This window comes from Lemur catta, chromosome 3 (genome assembly GCF_020740605.2).
Source record: "Lemur catta isolate mLemCat1 chromosome 3, mLemCat1.pri, whole genome shotgun sequence".
Lineage (NCBI taxonomy): Eukaryota > Metazoa > Chordata > Mammalia > Primates > Lemuridae > Lemur > Lemur catta.
In genome coordinates, this window is record NC_059130.1 from 97,698,792 (window position 1) to 97,717,969 (window position 19,178).

The 19,178-nt window shown below is 52.7% G+C and overlaps 1 protein-coding gene across 1 annotated transcript; it reads left to right on the plus strand.

Annotated features, from left to right (window-relative positions):
- The first annotated feature begins 3,414 nt into the window (after nt 1–3,414).
- On the plus strand, nt 3,415–18,647 carry NT5C1A (5'-nucleotidase, cytosolic IA). Its single transcript, XM_045548175.1, has 6 exons — nt 3,415–3,583; nt 11,238–11,405; nt 11,855–11,984; nt 13,893–14,015; nt 16,042–16,226; nt 18,162–18,647. The coding sequence occupies exons 1-6, from the start codon at nt 3,458–3,460 to the stop codon at nt 18,525–18,527; spliced, it is 1,098 nt and encodes a 365-aa protein (XP_045404131.1). The 5' UTR covers nt 3,415–3,457; the 3' UTR covers nt 18,528–18,647.
- Nucleotides 18,648–19,178: the final 531 nt, after the last annotated feature.

Here is a 19,178-nt window from a genome sequence, read left to right on the forward strand (position 1 = left end):
CCTGATAGTCAACAAACACTTGCCCTGTGATCTGCTGTCAGCTGAGCCCAGCACACATTTAAGTGTCCATTTTTTTTTAAGACAAGGAAACAGAGGCTCATAGAATGATAAAGCTGAAACTTGAACTCAGGCCTCCTAACGTCAAGGCCACTGCTTATTGTGCTCTCTTAGCCACGGGTGTGAATCCAAGTCAGAATGCAAAAAGGGAGATAAGGGACCCTGAGCTGTGGCTTTCAGAGGAGGAAGGATCCTGTCTGGTGGGGGTGGGAAGGTAAGGAGCAAAGGGGAATGATGGCTTCATGGAGGAGGTGGCAACTGCCCTAGGTCTTGCTAAATACCAGCCAACAGGGCCAGGCATGCTGGAGCAGGGCTGCCCAGGGGAGCAGTTCAGGTGTGGGGACTCTGCAGTCATGCTTGAAGGGGTCTGTTCCCAGCTTATTCATGTGAGGAAGCACTGGACCTGGAGGGAAAGTGCTGGCTGGAGTCCAGGAACGCAGAGCCAGGGAATCCCTGCACCCAGCAGCTAGAAGGGAGTGACAGGCAGCAGTCTGGAAGGGTGGAAAGAACAGTTGAGGATCAAGTTCTCTAACCCTTCCAAGGAGGGATCTAGGGAAAGTTCTTAAAGGGACGGACCCAGGAGCGTGGGTAGGATCCTGTGAAGTTAAGGAACAGCAGCCTACTCATGGCAGCGTGAATAAAGGGGAATAGGTTAGTTGGGACTTTGGGTTGCAAGTGAACAAAACCCAACTCAAACAAGCTTAAGCAAAAAGGGAGGCATATTGGCTCATGGAATTGGGAAGTTCAGGTACTGTTGGGTCTAGAGGCTCAATGTTGCACCTTCTCTCCCTCCCTGATTCTGTTTCTCTCTGTGACCCCATTGTCCTTCTTCAATCTTCTTTCACCTCCCATGGAAAAAGATGTGTTCCCAGCTCATATTGCCCCAGATTAATAACCCCAGAGAAAATAGAGGTACATCTCCCAGCATCCCTGAATACAAGTGCTGGAGTGTGGCCTAACTTGGGTCACGCAGTCATCCCTGGATCAATCATTCACTGTGTCCAGGGACATTAGGGCTCTACAATTGGTCAGGTCTCATTCACACATGTCTACTTCTTGACCAGGGAATCAGGAAGGCAGGGCTTGGTATTAGCAGAGCCTGGGAAACGTGGCTAGTCAAGCAAAACCAGTAGCCCCTGCCTTTCCTCTTTGGGGCATTTGTTGAAGTGATGTGGAGAATCTCATTTAAACTTAGGGATGGGCACCATAGCCTGGCCTCAGGAGCAGAGGCAGCTCCCTCTCGGGAGAGTCTCTCATGGGGTCCCGCTTGCCCTCTGCACATCTTTCCCCATCTCCATATGCTGATCAAATCTTTCTGCTCACAGAGTTTCTGCCCCCTCTCAGCTTTACACCGAGCATAACTGCAGCCTGCTGAGGCTCAGCCAGGTCTCTTGGGAGCCCATGGCATTTCACAGCATCCTCAGCTTCTATTCCTGTGGTTGACTACTCAGCCCCTGCTTCCCAATTCCAAATTCCTGAGAAAGAGGCATCTGATTGGCCCAGGTCACCTTTTCAAGGCAGTCACACAGGTCAAAAGTCACTGGCCAGCATGAGGATGGTTTCCTTTTGCGTCAAGTACTCATTCCCACCCAAATAACCACTCTATATGTTCTTCTTAAGTGACCTCAACTTTCTTCTCCATGAGGCACCTGAGAATAATAGACCCCTTTCAATTATTTATTGCTGTGTAACAAATGACCCCAAAACTTTGTGCTTAAAAAACAACAATATATGTCTTTCATGATTCTGTGAGTTGGCTGTGCTCAGCAGGAAGGTTTTACTGCTGCAGATGGTCATGTTGGCTGTGGCCACCCACACAGCTGCATTCCACCAGGAGCTCAGCTGGGGCTGGAACAGTCATGCTGGCCTCACTCACACATCTGGCAGTTGGTGCCGACAGTTGCCTGGGGAACCTCAGTTCTCCTCCATGGCTTCTTAATCCTCCAGGGCCTCTGTGTCTCACCATGTGGCCTTTCCAGCAGGATAGTCTAGACTTCTTTACAGAGTAGCTGGCTCCCAAGAGGGCAAAAATGGACTAGAGACTTAAGCTTGGAAACCACACATCACTCCACTGCATTCTACTGGCCAAAGCAAGTCATAGGGCCAACTGAGACTCAACTCCACTTCTGGATGGGAGGAGTGTCACAGTCACATTGGCACAGGGCAGGCAGGATGTGAAAGGTTTTAGGGCCATCTCTGGAAACAATCTACTAAGCCTGAAGGACACAAGTCTAAACATACTTCCTCCTAATCCTAAAACTTTTTATTATTGTTATTTCCCTTTTCCTCCCACACAAGGCTTGGTTGGTTCCTTCCAGGACATGTTGGAGGCTGAGCAGATTCCTCCATTCTGTACTCACTCCCTGTCAGCCGCCCTCCTAGCTAATCCAGTATTTTCTCTTGCTTCTTCCACCCACCTGTGCACACCTCTGAGGGAGCCTACTTGTCTGCTACCTGGCCTGTGCTTAGGGATGGGTGACACTTGTGCCTGCATCCTGGGACTAGTACAGGGCTCTGCACCAAGAGGGAGTACACTCTGGAATTCCAGGATGGCAATCTAAGATTGTTTGGTTCGAGGCCCCTCTTCTGCCCTCGCTGTCTCCAGCCCCTTCATAGCACATAACTAGCTGCTCCAAGCTGGGCAGGTGGGACCTTGGAACGCGCGCCCGCTGACGGCCACCACGGGGCCAGTAAGAATTCGGGTTCTGAGTCCCCCAGAGTCTCTCCGGTTTGCGTCCCGCTCCAGGCCAAGGGGAGCCTGGCCTCTCCACGGACTTCAAGGACCCCTCCGCCTTGGTGTGAGAAAGCTGCCCGGCTGTGCCATGCACTGCGCTCCCCGCTGGGAGCAGGCTTCTGCTCGTGGATGGAGCTGTCCATCCATCTCCTCCTAGACAGGGTTCTTAGGGACACCGCTCAGGGTCCCAGGGTCCTGGCAACCGAGACGAAAAATGCAGGGCTGGCTTTTGGGGGGAGGTGGCTAGGTTTTCATTTTCTTTTTGGGGGATCACTATCCCAGGGGAAAAAATTGTCAGGCCTCTCCTCTCTTGGTGCCCTTGAACACCTGCGAAGAACATCATTCTCAAAATCCCGAATCCGCAGAATCCTCAGGCCCCCTGCTCCAGAAAGCCGGAGAGGCACCCCTCCCGCTCGCCTCGGGCGTGGGTCGATCGGGGGAGGAAGGCTCAGCCGTCCCTCGGCACACGTACAGCAGCAGCAGCAGCGCAACACACAGGCGACGCGAGTTGGACAACCCCCCCACCGCGCCGCCGGCGGGCGGGGCTCCGGGCTCACAGCGCGCCCTCCCCCTTCTCTCGCCCGGGACGCGCCTCCCTCCTGCAGCCCCGTGAGCTCCGCGTCTCCGCCGCCGCCGGCTCCGGCCGGGCCGGGTCAGAGCCGGAGCATGGAACCTGGGGAGCCCCGGGAGCCCCGCGAGCCCGGGCCTGGAGCAGAGACCGCCGCGGCTCCGCGCTGGGAGGAAGCCAAGACTTTCTACGACAACCTCGCGCCCAAGAAGAAACCCAAATCGGTAAAAGCAAGACATGGATACGGGGAGGCGGGAGAAGGGTCACCCCGGAGGAGGGGTCGTCCCCCGGGAAGGTACCCGTGGCGCCCCTCCGGGAGGGCACGCAGTTCCTCAGCCCCAGAATGCGCCCAGCGGTTGGCGCGGGCTCGGGTTTATTTTGGGAGCTCTGCTCCGGTGTTTTTTTCCCCTGACTCGGGTTCCACGCCAGGATCCCCCTCCCCCATGCTGTCATCAGGGCCCAGCTAGTGGCCCGCAGCCCCAGCCTCTCCCGGGCAGCCGGGGAGCACGGACAACACTTGTTGGCAAATCCGGTCAGCAGCGTCTGCCCAAGCGCCCCCGGCTCGGGTCAGCAGACTCTGGAAACCCAGCTCCTCGCTGTGCGCTCTGGTCTCCGCCATCTGGGCGTCGGACTCCGGACCGCCCGAGCCTCTGCATTCGGGCTCTGGATCAGAGCTCTGCGCCCTGGGCTCGGGGCGCTGTGCTCCCCATGTCCTAAGGGAAGGGAGCTGCTTGCTCCAGGCAGTGGGATCCGCACTCTGGGTCTGGACTTGGCGCCCCGGGTTCCTGGCTCCCAACGCTGGACTCTGCGCCCCACCTGCAGGCTGTGCTCCCCTCGCAGTGGCATTAACATCCCTGCAACCCGCGTGGTGGTGTCAGCCCTTTGGGGACTCACGCAGAGGAGAGAACTCTTCTCCTCCACCGGACAAGTTCATGATACCCCAGTCTGCCCCTTGGGCCTTGCTCACTCCAGCTTCCTAGATCTCAGAGCTTGGGGAGGGGACTGAGGGTTGAGGTTGGCCCAGAGCAGTCTCCAGCTTGATCTTAAAGCATCCCGCTGCTTCCCTCCAAAGCCCCTTCTCCAGGAGGCCCGTCCTGTAAGGAGTCATTCACTTCACGCTTCCAGGCTGTGGCTGGGAGGTAGCGATTGAGAAATTAACTCAGCTGAGTCCCTGCCTTAGGCGATCGTAGTGCACAGACAGAGGCTCTGGGCATGGTTGGTGCGCAGTAAAAGACCCTACACGATGCAGTGGTAGCACGGGGAGGGAATGACTTCAGATGGGGAAAGCTTTGTCGAGGTGGCATTTGAGCTGATGTTAAAGCCTTAGCAGGTGGAGTTTCCCAGGCAGAGCTAGGGAAATAGGATGGGCAAAAGGCATGGAGATGTCTTTGAAACTCAGGACTCTGTTCCTGAGAAAGTAGTGAGGGGGAGAATGCAGGATTGTTGGGGAAAGAGTTGGAGGAATGTGTGAGAGACCATGGAGGGCCTCGAGGGTCTTGTTAAGGAGCCTGGACCTTAGGCAGTGGAGTCAGGGATTTTCAAACTGGGTTCTGTGGAGCCCCATGTTTCAGGAAGTCTGCACACATGTGAATCCAATTTATTTTCTTTCTTCAAACTATGTTTTAAACAATTAAAAATGTGTAATAAAACTCAACTCACTCAAATGCGTTAGGTGGACATTTTAGCACCTTGAAGACCACTCACATACTAACTTGTGCTACAGGTTGATTATTTTTTAGCAAACTTCAGAATAAATGTTTCCTGTGGTAGGAGAGCATTTTTTTTTTTTTTGAGACAGAGTCTTGCTCTGTCACCCTAGGTAGAGTACAGTGGCATCATCGTAATTCATTGCAACCTCCAACTCCTGGGCTCAAGCAATACTCCTGCCTCAGCTTTGTGAGTAGCTAGGGACTATAGGCACATACCATAATGCCCGGCTAATTTTTAGTATATTCAGGGTCTCACTCTTGCTCAGGCTGGTCTTGAACTCCTGGCCTCAAGGGATCCTCCCACCTCGGCCTCCCAGAGTGCTAGGATTACAGGCATGTGCCACTGTGCCTGGGCTAGGAGAGCATCTTGAGATTGCAAAGCTTGCAGTTTAAAACAAAGCAAAACAAAAATGCTCTTACCGTTTGCAACCACTTATTGTTGTGAATCAGGACTTTCTCAATACTGTGCAAAAGCAAACACAGAAACAAATTGGCTGGATGCTGAAGCTTAAATTTGCACTAATATCCTAACCCCTAATTTCAAATATGTTGTCATCCAAACAACTGTGCTCCTTTCATTGATTGACTCTATAATAAGTACATTATATGTATATGTATGTAATACATATATGTAATGCATTTTAATTTGTAAAATTAATGTATACCAATTAAATATGGCAATATCTGGTTTACATGTTAGGGTTCACCCAGGAGTTCATTTGAATAAAAGGTCAACCTACTTTTAAAAAATATACAAAAACCATTACTCAGCAATTGCAGGACTTTTCAGCAGGGAATTAACTTGATCCCATTTTTATTTTAGAAAGCTCACTCTGGGGCATCGTGCCGGATGGATTGGAAAGGGTGAGCCTGGCAGCGGGCATACCAGTGAGAAGGCTGGTCCCTGCCTGAAGAGGAAGCTTAGAATGTTGTGGACTGAGAACTGGAGAGGAGGGGACAGAGACTGGGGTCTGGCATAGTGAATGCATCAATGCTCAAAATCCCTTTCTTCCCCAAGCACCAGGGAACAGGAGAGCCCAGGCCCAGCAGTCAGCCTTGGCCCCTAGGTCAGCCCTGACCTTCACAGCTCTCTGGGAGGCAAGGAGCCTGGAGGTTTCCTGGCTGCTATTCCTTCCTGCAGTAGCCCCTCTTCCCACAGGCTATTTTGGGAGCATTAGGCCTTGTGAGCCCCATCGGGGTCTAGCCTGGACTTATTCTCATTCCCAGGGGCCTGAGTGAAATATTTAACCCCAAGACCCATCGGAGGCCCTCTCCTCATGGGGTCAGAGCCCTTCCTCAGTCCAGAGCTACCCTGTCCCCCTCTCCTCCAGCTGCACTTCTCCCTCGCCGTCCTGCTAGAAAGAACAGCTTTTTGGCTATGTTCGTATCTTGGGCCCAATAGGCAGAATCATGTTGGCCTAAATGGGAGATCCTCAGGCAGGCCAGGTGGGGTGGGCTGCCCTCCGTCCGCATCCGCCAACCCAGAGTCGTCTGCCTGTCCCTCAGCCCCACTGGAAGGCAGAGCCGGCAGGACCTCGGTTCCCTGAGTTGTTCTGATCCCATTCCCAGTCCAGGATCTGGGCTTCTTTCTGATTTCTGGAGGACCTGTTCCTGGGTGCTCCTGACAACACATGACCAGCTGACCACCCTCTGCAGCCAGGTCCAAGAGGGTCTCTACATGGTGGCTTCTTTCACCTGTTCCCTCAGCTCAGCCTGGAGCCTGGACAGGCTGTCATCTATCCTAGCAGGGACGCGGATTTCCCACAGCAGTGTATGCCCTCTTGCCCTTAGACTCCACCTCACCCTTACTGTGGCACAGCGGTCTCAGTGGGAAGACAGCCCTGCCCTTAGAAACCTCAATCTGAGGGTATGGGGGGGTCCCTCAACATTTCCCCCCATCTGGAAAGGGAGGGCTGGGGGAGGTGTTTCCAGGGAAGTGGCTGAAGTGGCAGGTGACAAGATTTTCTGGGAGCTACTGAGGAGGGAGGGGCACACTAAAAGGACTGCTGCATGGACAGTGCCCAGGCTAGAGCCCAGGGACTTGGGATCTCACCCTGGCTCTGCCTTGACTTTGCTGTGTGACCTCGAGTAATACTCTGCCCCTCTCTGAGCCTATTTCTCCATCTGTGAAAGAGAGAAGTAGAGACTCTTGGGGCTGAGGCAGCCAGGACGTTTTTCTTACAATGGCCATGGGTGGGTGGGATGGGGTCTAGGTAGGTCAGCCAGAGGGGACCCAGGACTTGGCGGTCTGGCAGGGACTGTGGGACAGAAAGTGAGTAGTGTGAGTTTGGCTAGCTGCCTAGGCTGGAGCAGCTGACTTGGGAACCTGCCTGAAGGGGCCAGAGGGCAGCTGGTCCTCTGTTCTTGAAGGCATGATGGGCCTGTCCCAGGGGCAGTAAGCCCAGCGTGGGTCACGCTCAGCTGAGGCCTACAGGCTCCCTGGGTTATGAGAGGGTCTCCCCACCCTTAGGACACACAGATGCACGGTAGTGTGGCCAGCAACTGGGAGAGGCGTTTGGGTAGAGTCTTGGAGGAGAAGCCCCTGTCCCACCACTGCCTTACACAGTCCCTGCCAGCCACATACACCGTCTGGGTTGGGGTTAAAAGTCAAATGCAAATTGAGGTGCACCACATGACATTGGGGAACTCTTTTGACTTCCATTCCTATTTTAAGATTCTAAAGCTACATTAGCCACTAATTATATGTAGCTATTTAAGTTAATTAAAATTAAATAAAATTAAAAATTCAGTTCCTCAGTCTCACTAGTCACATTTCAAGTTGTTCCATAGCCACATAGGCAGCACAGATTACGGAATATTTCCATTGTCACAGAAAGTTCCATTGGTCAGTGCTTTTCTAAGAGATGGCATAAATCTCTGCCTTGGGGATGGATCATAAGCTCCACAGGGGCAGGGATCATACCTGTACTGTTTCCTGCCATGTCCCCTGCACAGTGTCTGTCACATGGTAACACTCAACGTTGTCAACTGACTGGAGCGTAGGCTTCTTGACCCCAGGGTTGAGTACATGACCCACAGGGCTGTCAGAGCAGGCCAGAACTTGAAGTACATCCGAGTCTTTTTTTTTTTTTTTCCAGACGCAGTATCTCGCTCTGTCACCCAGGCTAGCATGCAGTGGTATCATCACAGCTCACTGCAGCCTTGAACTCCTGGGCTCAAGTGATCCTCCTGCCTCAGCCTCCTGAGTAGCTGGGACTATAGGCATGCGCCACCATGCCCGGCTAATTTTTCTATTTCTTGTAGACACAGGGTCTCGCTCTTACTTACTCAGGCTGGTCTCAGACTCCTAGCCTCAAGCAATCTTCCCACCTCGGCCTCCAAGAGTGCTAGGATTACAGGTGTGAGCCACTGTGCCTGGCCCACCTATGAGTCTTGACCTCAATTTGAGCCCCTCTTTTCTCACCTGTGAAGTATAAATCATGACCCCAGGACTGCTCAGGTCACACAGAGATGTGGTAGGACGCTCTGGGTGTCTGTGAGTCCCTTGGGTACCCATATTCTGATCCCCCCTTAGGGACTATATAAGGGTCCAGCTGCTGTCTGGGGTGGCCCTCTCTCTCTCTATTCCATTGGAGTGGGTATCTTAGTCCATTTGGGCTACTGTAACAAAGTTCCTTAGACTGGGTGGCTTATAAACAACAGAAATTTATTTCTCACAGTTCTGGAGGCTAAGATCAAGATCAAGGTGCAGGCAGAGTTGGTGTTTGGTGAGAGTCTGTGTTCTGGTTCATAGAAAGTGCCTTCTAGCTGTGTCCTCATGTAATGGAAGGAGCAAGGTGGCTCTCTGGGGTCCCTTTTATAAGGGCACTAATCCCATCATGAAGGCTCCACCCTCATGACCTAATCACCTACCTATTAACATCATCACCTTGAGGGTTAGGTTTCAACATGTAAGTTTGGGGGTAACACATATATTCAAACTATGGCAGTGAGGAAGGAGTTATGGGGCCCTCTGTAACCTAGCACCTACCTACTCTGCTAGGCTCATCTATACCCACCCCACATGCCCTGGCCGCTGCTCGCTTTGTGAATGCCCTGTGCACATGCATAACTCCCCATGCCTTCCTGCACCCTACTCCTCCTTCAAGGCTTCACTCAAAGGCCTCCTCTCCCATGACAACATCTCTGAACCCCTGTCACCAATACTTCGCTTTCCTCTCTGTTCTGTCTCTCACGTCTTATTTAGTCTGTTTTCTGCTTTTATAACAGAATACCACAGACTGGGTAATTTATAAGGAACAGAAATTTATTTGGCCCATGATTCTGGAGCTGGAAAGTCCAAAAGCATGGCGCCAGCCTCTGGCAGGGTCATCCCATTGTGGAAGGCATCACATAGCAAGAAGTCCATGTGAAAGCAGTAGAGAGAAAATAGAGATCAAGCTTATCCTTTTATTTGGAGCCCACTTCTTCGATAACTAACCCACTGCCATGATAATGGCATTAATCCCCTCACGAGGTCAGAGCCCTCATCACCAAATCACCTCTTAAAGGTCTCATCTCTCAACACTGCTGCATCAGGGATTAAGTTTGCAACACATGAACTTTGGGGGACATATTCAAACCATAGCAACTCGTTTCCTTCCCTTCTGCATTTGAGTTCTCTGTTTACCTATCTTTCTCCCCTACCAGCCTGTGAGCAGGAACCAGGTGTTTACCAGGACCACTGGGCAGGTGCCTGGCACAAAGACCCAGTAAATTCTTGTCAAATTTCCATCAACCAAAAAAAATGTTCTCGGAGCCCCTACTACATATAAAGCAATCTGAACAGATTAGGGTGCTGCACTGGAGTTTCTAGTTCATGTTAAATTTCTCATTGCACATATTACTTCTCATTGAAATATATTAAAAGCATATTGAAATATATTAAAAGCTCAGAAGTACGAAAAGTTTACTGAGTACCTCTCTGTGCTAGGCATAGTACTAAACGCTAGAGATGCAATAATGACAAGGTACTCACGGTTCCTGCTCTCTCATAACTGTGGCATGGTTCTGCTTTCTCCCTAGAACTCTGCCTAGAAAGAGAAACAATTAAATAAGCAATTATAATTTAATGTTAAATTTTACCAAGAAGGAAATCCTTAGGAGGGGTATCAAACTAAAAGACTAGGGGTGAAGGACATCTAGTTTGAGACCCAAAGGTTGAGTAGAATTTAGCTGGACAGAGAGTCAGGGAAAGCACACTAGACAAAGGGAACAGCATGTGCAAAGGCTCAGAGACAGAGGGGGAAAGTGTGACCGGATGGAGAAAGGTGAGATTGAGCAAAGCTAGAGAAGGGGACGGTGAAAGTGGCAAGAGAGGTAGGGGTCTATTGTGAAAGGCTTCCTACTCCACACTAAAGGCTGCTGACCTCAGAAGAGTGGGCCCCACTGAAGAGCTGGGTTGTGATCAGATCTGAACATTAGAAAAATCTCCTGACAGTAGCGTGAATGACAGATCGGAAGGGGTGAGAGATGATGATGGCCTGGACAGAATGAAGTAGATGGATTCTAGTAGAGTTGACTCATCATGGTGACTGAATGATGGGAGAAGAGGGTAGAGGCTGACTTCCGGGCTCCTGCTTGGGTGATGAGTGGATGGTGGTGCTGAGCATTCAGATGAGGAAAGGGGAGGGAGGTAAGGTTTGGGGGTGGAGGAAATGGCCTTGGGAATGTTGAGTTTGAGCGTCCATTAATCAACTGGGGCAGTTCGATACATGAGACTGGAGTTCAGGAGACAGATCTGGGCTGGAGATAAATTTTTTTATATAATTATGTTTATGGGCACCATTTCTTCCTAAGGGCATGTAGCTCTTGTTTTATAACGGAAACAGTCTGGAGATCATCTCCTGCATCAGTCATACTTTGGCCACATACATTGTCTTCATTTTTCTGTTGTGTCCAGATGGTCAACTAAATTGCAAACTCCCCCAGGGCATGTCCCTCCATCAGATTGTGCTTCTAGTGGGGGAGCCAGCACCTCCCTCAATCCCCATCTGGTCCTGCATAGATGGGGTCCTGACCTAAGTCTGCCCCTGCCCAAGGCTAGCCTCTTTAGGATAGATACTGGACCTGGGTCTTCTCCATGTCCCCAGTCCCCAGAGGGGCGTACACGTGAGCACTTGCCTCGAGGCAGGTCTGAGTGACAGCCCCTCCTACTGCACCTCTGCAGCCTAAGCCTCAGAATGCAGTCACCATTGCTGTGTCCTCCCGAGCCTTGTTCCGCATGGACGAGGAGCAGCGGATCTACACCGAGCAGGGCGTGGAGGAGTACGTGCGCTACCAGCTGGAACATGAGAATGAGCCTTTCAGCCCTGGGCCGGCCTTCCCTTTCGTGAAGGTGAGGGGGGAGTTCCACCACTAGCTCATACAGCGCCTTTGTGGGGATTAGAAAGAAGCACTTCCATGGGTGTCTGAGAAAGGAAAAGGGGCCCCCTCTGGGGAGATGCACCTGCCACAGGTGCACAGCTTGGGTAGGGGACAGAGCCTTGGTGGGAAGAAGAGGCCACCCCATTCTCTGGGCTAATGCAGCCCCATGCCTGGTAACCAGCTTGGTGAGTGGAACATGGGCTGGATTAGCCCCTCACCCCTTTAGAGGGGAGCCCCTGAACAGTAAGCAACTCACACAACGGTAGAGAGTGGCATTAGGAGGAGGTGGTTCGTATGCACTGATCTCATCCCCAGCCCAGCCCCTGACCTCCCCTCTTCTCCCTTCATTGGCTCCCTGGCCACCAACTCCAGGTATCAGTCCTTGTGGGTCTGAGCTGGAGGGTGCCCTGTCCCTTCTAGGCTCTGGAGGCTGTGAACAAGCGGCTGCGGGAGCTGTACCCTGATAGTGATGACATCTTTGACATTGTGCTCGTAACCAACAACCATGCTCAAGTGGGTGTCCGCCTCATCAACAGTATCAACCACTATGGTGAGCGTGAGCATGAGGGGTTTGGCCCTGGGATGCCCCAGCCAGACCCCCTGGGGATGGGGCCACACCTCTGCAGGGTGGGGTTGTATGGACTGGAACCTGAAGCCCGTATTGTACTGGTAAACTGGCTCTTTAAAACAAACAAACAAATGAAACCCTGATTTGCAGCATTTCCAGTTTTCAGGGCATAAATATTTCTACCAGGGCTGATTTCAAGCTACCAGGAGCTGAACAACATAGCTGGCTCACAAAATTCCAGAATGTTTAACCATCGGCTCTTGCAAACCCGTCCAAGCCAGCTCCGGTATACCACTGCACAGGCCCCACTCCCAGCGGGATTGGGCAGGGCACTTACTGCCTCTGTGCCTCAGTTTCTCTAACTGTGGTGGGATTAGCAGGCCCCATAAGGCTGCTGGGAGAATCAGGGCCAGTTATCAGGGTGAAAGGGCTTTATGTCTTAGTCCAAACTCGTGATTGAAAGTAATAGACCCAGGCCTGGCGCAGTGGCTCACACCTGTAATCCTAGCACTCTGGGAGGCCGAGGCAGGCGGATCGTTTGAGCTCAGGAGTTCAATACCAGCCTGAGCAAGAGTGAGACCCCGTCTCTACTAAAAAAAAATATAGAAAGAAATTAGCTGGACAACTAAAACATATATAGAAAAAATTAGCCGGGCATGGTGGCACATGCCTGTAGTCGCAGCTAGTCGGGAGGCTGAGGCAGGAGGATTGATTGCTTGAGCCCAGGAGTTTGAGGTTGCTGTGAGCTAGGCTGACACCATGGCATTCTAGCTTGGGCAACAGAGTGAGACTGTCTCAAAAAAAAAAAAAAAAAAAAAAAAAAAACCCAAAAAAACCAAACAAACAAAAAAAAGAAAGTAATAGACCCTCTGGAGCTAGCTTAAGCTGAAGAGAATAATTTCTTACTAGGTTACGTTGGGTTACAGGGATGTCTCAGAACCACAGTGTTCTGAGAAATAAATAAACAAAATTGAGCCAACAAAGGCCTGAATCCAAGGACTGGAAATCTCTCCTGGGCTCTTCTTCTCTCTGAACCACGTGAGACCCTAATTTGTGCTTCTTTAGCAAGTTTGTTCCTCCCCCCAACCCCCAGTGTCTCTCCCCAAACTGGATTTCTCCGCTTTTCCTGAACAAAAACCGTAATCAAGAAAAGCGGAGAAATCCAGTCTGGGGAGAGAGAGAGAGAGACAGAAAAATAAACTGATGTTTGCAGGTTTAGAAGGCCTTGTTTTAAGCAAGCAAGAGAGTGCAGTTAGCATTTTTTTAATCCTGATTTCAAATTGCTGGAAGCAGGGGTGTAACATGGATGCTGAGCAGTCAGGACAGACAGCACCTGCAGCACTGAAGCAGGGTCCTGAGGGACCCCTGTAATTCCATGGAAACCCCCCTTTCCGTTGTGGACCGTGTGGAGAACAGGGGTCCTCGTAAGGCGTGAGGGGAGTGATGAGTAACTCAAGGAGCTCAGAGCAGCAGCCATTTATCAACCAGCAAGTATTTCCCCAGCCACGGGCACCAGCTGACTATCAGCCCAGGCTGGGAGAAAATGGATTGGCCCAGCCTGGTCAGGTGTCTGCCCCTGTCCAATCAGCTATGGCCAGGAGGGCGGGGCCCCACGGGCTTGGTTGGGGGACCTGACTTTTGTAGCACTGTGATTCCTTGACAAGAGGATGTTACTGTGAGCCAGGTCATTGCTCTAGAGATGTGATCATCCCCATTTCGTGGATGAAGGATTGGGGGGGGGCTCCAAAGGGGAGCGCTGGCCTAAAATCACACCGAGAATCTCTCTGCTGCCCTACCACACTCAAGGTGGCGTCCACTGGGCACAGCGGGGCCACTCTGAGGCCCTTAGGGCTGACCCTGCCTCACCTGGGTACTCTACCTCCTCCCCAGACCTGTTCGTCGAGAGGTTCTGCATGACAGGTGGGAACAGCCCCATCTGCTACCTCAAGGCTTATCACACCAACCTCTACTTGTCAGCTGATGCGGAAAAAGTGCGGGAAGCCATTGATGAGGGTGAGTGGAAATGAGGAGGAAGAACATGGGGCATCAGGCAAAGGGATCGCAGGGGTGGGAGGCCTGGTCCTCAAGCTCTGAGCAGATGCTGGGAGTTGCCGTGGTAACGAAGAAGAGGCTGTGTCATACTTTCCTTAATTCTTATGATCTGTCCTATAAACTCTGAAAACAAGGCCCTCCCCATTCCACTTTCCCACCTCCAGCCCTCCTGTGTTAAGGATGCATTTACTCCTCAGCATCACCCAGCCTTCTGTTGCCGTGGAAACCCTCCTTACAGCCCAGAAAGCTACTCCCTGAGCTCTGATTCCTGTATGACCATGCAGCCTCTGCCCCACTCTGGGCCAATGGGGAGGGAACCCGTATCGAGTCCAGCCTCAGCGGTGGGGTCTGGGAAGTGGCCAGCATCTGCAGCAGCTGGGCTGGCCAGTGCAGAGGGAGGTTAGGAGACCCAGCTGCAGGTACTGACAAAGAGAATTCCCCTCCATGTGTCTCCCTCCAGGGCCAGTGTTGAGTGGTATCCATAGTATGAGACCTCCCAACATGGTGCACATCCTATTGCATGTGGATATAAGAAAACAGGCCCACAGAGGAGTCACCCCGTGGCCTGAGAAGGCTCCTTAGGCTGGCCATGAGTCGCAGGTTTCTTTACTAACCAACAACATATTTACTTTTCTCTTCCTCTTTCATGCTGCCTCCTGCCTGGAAGCCTGGCCTCTCTCCCCCAATGCCTCACTGCCCTGAGCTGCTAGGGAGCTCCAAGAGGCTTTTTAAAACCAGGAACCAGAGGCATTTCCTCAGACAGATGCCACAGCCTTGGCACTGGCATATAGGGGTGTCTCTGTATGTCTGCAACTTGACCTCAGGCTAGGGAGCTGGGCAGTGGTCAGGATGGAGGCCCTGCCCAGGGTAGGGGTGGCTCTGGGTCATCTTGGTTCCAGCACTCGCAGAGCTGAGAAGGTGCCTGGCCTGATGCCTGGGCCTGGGCCTGCTTGTTGCATTCTCAGACTAGTGAAATTGTGTGAGGCTGGCACTGCTCACTCCCCCCAACACTTTCCTAAGCCCAGCCTTTGTGATCCTAGATTCCTGAGAGCAGGGCTGAAGTGGCCTTTGGAGAGATGGAGCCTAGGGCATGAGCTCAGCCAGCTGTTCTCTGCCAGCACTGGCTGTCTGCCACACAGTGCAGCTCTAGCCTCGAGCCTGAGTCACCCACAGGCATCCTTGACCCCCTGGAGGAGCCCAGGGTTGCAGAGTCTATGCACACAGTCAGCTGTCACTCGTGCTGCCTCCTGGGGCCACCCAGGTTGTCTCCTGACACCCTAAATGAACAGGCTGTGCTGAGCAAGGCGTATCTGGGTGTCATTGTGGCTGGGGACTGAAGGTGCCCATACCCACCCCACTGCAGATTGCAGCCTGGGGGTTCAGCCCCAGATAGAGCGGAAAGGCCCTTAATTTTATCTTGGTCCAGAGAGGGTGAGTGACTTGCCAGCATCAACCATGAGGGAGTGACCAAGGCCAAGCCAGAGTTGGGGCTCCTTCCCAGCCCCCCATAACTTTACATCAGCGCCTGTGAGGAGCCCCTGGCAGGAGGGCACGGCCTGTGGGACCCTTCCTCTCAGCCAGGACTGATGTTCACCTGGTCCACACCTGCTTGACCTTACTAGGTATTAAAGTACTGAAAGACTGAAATTCCTTCATACTGGTTGGTAAATAGTTCCTGCCCTGAGTCCTCTGAACACCCTCCTGCCTCCGGGACTCCCCCAGACCTCTCCACCGAGCAGCAGCCAAAGGGGCAACCTGTCAAGGTGAGGGTCCTCAGAGCCCTGCTTCAGAACTATGGCTACTGCTCATTCTTCTTGGCTGGTGTCTCTGTACCACCGGTTTTTAAATATTTTTAATATTAGCCTTCATTAGACTTGCCCTGAGTTCTGGGTGAGGTAGGTGGGACAGGATAGTCTGAGATGCCTGTCTCCACTGGGGCCCTATTGCCCAGCCTGACAACAGACAACACTTGCCTCTCTCCACCCAGGGATCGCAGCTGCCACCATCTTCAGCCCCAGCAGGGACGTGGCTGTGTCCCAGAGTCAGCTGCGTGTGGCCTTCGATGGGGATGCTGTGCTCTTCTCGGACGAGTCGGAGCGCATCGTCAAGGCCCACGGGCTGGACAGATTCTTTGAGCACGAGAAGGCCCACGAGAACAAACCTTTGGCCCAGGTGCTCCCCCTCGTCCCAGAACCCCTGAGTAGAACAAGGCAGCACTCCAGCCCCGAACCAGACCCCCGGCTCAGCCCAGACTCCAGCCAGGTCCCCTCACCAAGCCTCAAGCCCGCATCCCTCTCACTCGGCCCCTGACCCCTCAGTGAGCTTCCACGCCTGCACTGAGCCTCTTTCCCCCTCCCTGGACTCCCATCTTCTCTCCGAAGCCTCCACTCTCTCTCTCAGCCCCTCTCTGAAGCCCCTACCCACTCTTTGCAGCTCAAATCCCTATTTCTGAGGTCTCCATCCCCTTCCCGTAGTCCGTGTTGTCTCTCTAGGTCCCTACCCCTTCTCTGAGGTCCCTGCTCCTCTCTGAAGGCCTTGACCTCTCTCTGAAGCTGCCATCCTCTCTCTTCTCTGGAGCCCTCACCTCCTCTCTGAGACCCTCCACCCCTCTGAGTGAGCTCCCACCCCCTTAGGAAGCTCCGTTCCCCTCACTGGAAACAGGGGAAGGGAACTGCTGGACTGGTGCCGCTCACTGGGGCAGGGAGGTCCAGCTGGGGGTGGGGTCTGGGGCAGACCATTTGATGCGGGACACCTCCTGCCATCCATCCCTTGGCCGGAGACACAGGGATCCTCACTCCACCTCTCTCTGAGAGCAGAATACACCCTGGAGTGTTGTAGAAATTCCCTGGAGTGGGGCTGCTGCTCTAGCCCCACTGGGAGCTCCCATTTGAGTTTTTAAAATCCAAGTGCTCAATAATCCCAGAGCCTCTCTCTCCAAGAGCTCAGCAGGCCTCATCGGTGGCTCCTGAATATTCATTTCACTTCCGTTCTTGGGCGTTGCCTCTGCAATCCTTGAGAATCAAGGGCTAAGCAGTTTTCCCGCTGAGTGGTAGGCAGAGAGAGGCCCAGGAGACCATGGCTTGCTCCAGGTCACCTGGCAAGTAAGAGGTCTCCAAGACTAGAAGTACACCTTTCCTTATTTCCAGCTGCTTTGGAGATAAGCAGTTTTCTTCATCACCATCTGGTTTTTCATTCACACTTCCTCATTAAGCTTCATTGTTCCAGGCACTGTAGAGAATAAGTCCTTTCCCTGGCCCTAGAAAGCTTGAACATGACAACCTGAGCCACTTTGTGCCTGATGGGCATGGTTGATGGTCAGCAGTTACACACTGGTCCATCTGTCCCAGCTGTTTACAGCTGGAGTCCATTCTGATTGGAGGGTACCCATGCCATAGCTATAAATTTTTTTTTTTTTTTTTTAAGACAGAGTCTCACTCTGTTGCCCAGGCTAGAGTGCCGTGGCATCAGCCTAGCTCACAGCAACCTCAAACTCCTGGGCTCAAGCGATCCTCCTGCCCCAGCCTCCTAGGTAGCTGGGACTACAGGCATGTGCCACCATGCCTGGCTAATTTTTTCTATATATTTTTAGTTGTCTGGTTAATTTCTTTCTATATTTTTTTTTAGTAGAGACGGGGTCTCACTCTTGCTCAGACTGGTCTCAAACTCCTGAGCTCAAACGATCCTCCCGCCTCGGCCTCCCAGAGTGCTAGGGTTACAGGCATGAACCACCGTGCCTGGCCAATAGCTATAAAATATTTTTAATATCCTTCCTGTTGATGGGCACAGAAGGCCACACGTGTAGAGCTGCAGGACAAATACCCATGTACGTTGGTGGGCGTGTGGAGGAACATACATTGTAATATGTGCCCTGGTACAGTTATTCTGACCCAGCCCCGATATACAGTAATACAGACCCCCAGACTGGCATCAGCACCTACAGCCCCACTGGTGCACACTGTAGCCCAAGCAGGCACAGCAGAACCAGCTGAAAGATTTAGGGATCCTGAGAAGCTTTCCCACCCCAAGCAACAAGACTCTAGTGCTTTAGGGAGAGGGAGCAAATGTTGGGAGGGGTAGAGCTCACAGTGTTCCCTTGCCTTCTCGCAGGGCCCCTTAAAGGGCTTTCTGGAGGCACTGGGTAGGCTGCAGAAGAAGTTCTACTCCAAGGGCCTGCGGCTGGAGTGCCCCATTCGTACCTACTTGGTGACAGCACGCAGTGCAGCCAGCTCCGGGGCCCGGGCTCTCAAGACCCTGCGCAGCTGGGGCCTGGAGACAGATGAGGCCTTGTTCCTAGCTGGAGCGCCCAAGGGCCCCCTCCTCGAGAAGATCCGCCCACACATCTTCTTTGATGACCAGATGTTCCACGTGGCTGGAGCTCAGGAGATGGGCACCGTGGCCGCCCATGTGCCTTATGGCGTGGCACAGGCACCCCGGCGGACTGCACCTACAAAGCAGGCCCCATCTACACAGTAGCTGAGCCACCAGCTTTGCTGGGCCACATTGCTCCAGGCTCCCTGTCATACTTGGACACCTCATCTGGTAGACCCTTCTAGTTCCTCACTGTTCTGCCTTTCTGCCTGGCTACCCTCATCCCTGTGAATGAGGTACTGGTAGGAAGTTGTGCAGACTGGGCTGGCGTTCTCACCATCCCTCCTTTGGGGTAAACCCTGTGCCATAATCCTGACCAGGACAATAGGACTGTGCAGAGCAGCTGGATTTCAGTGGGGAGTTGATAGGGCTGAGACTGGGAGGGGCAGGGAAGCCAGGATGCCTCAAAAGGGCTTGGGATGAAAACTGGCTCTGTGTAGTGCAAAGAACACTGCTCTGACTGAGAGTGGATCAGGCCTCAAAGCACTGTCCTGGCATCACCTGCATGACTTTGAGTAAGTCCCTCCCCTTCATGGGCCCCAGTTTTCCCATCTTTTGGGTGGTTTTCAAACTCCCCTTTAGCCAAAGAAGCTTGGTTCTGTAATATTGCCCTCTTAGAAGGAAGCGTTCTGTGCCAGGGCTGCTGCCCATATGTCTGGCACCTTTGTGCGAATTGCAAAAGGATACTCTCTCTAGGCGAATGATGGGCAAAAAGACAGCCCTTTTTCTGGCCTGCCCCAGACCTGGGCTGGGTTA

Bases quoted from the DNA above. Each gene is read 5' to 3' on its own strand.
- NT5C1A (XM_045548175.1), top strand. From the start codon at position 3,458: ATGGAACCTGGGGAGCCCCGGGAGCCCCGCGAGCCCGGGCCTGGAGCA. The intron at 14,016-16,041 runs GTGAGTGGAAAT...CTCTCCACCCAG, and splicing joins GCGGGAAGCCATTGATGAGG to GGATCGCAGCTGCCACCATC. The intron at 16,227-18,161 runs GTGCTCCCCCTC...GCCTTCTCGCAG, and splicing joins AGAACAAACCTTTGGCCCAG to GGCCCCTTAAAGGGCTTTCT.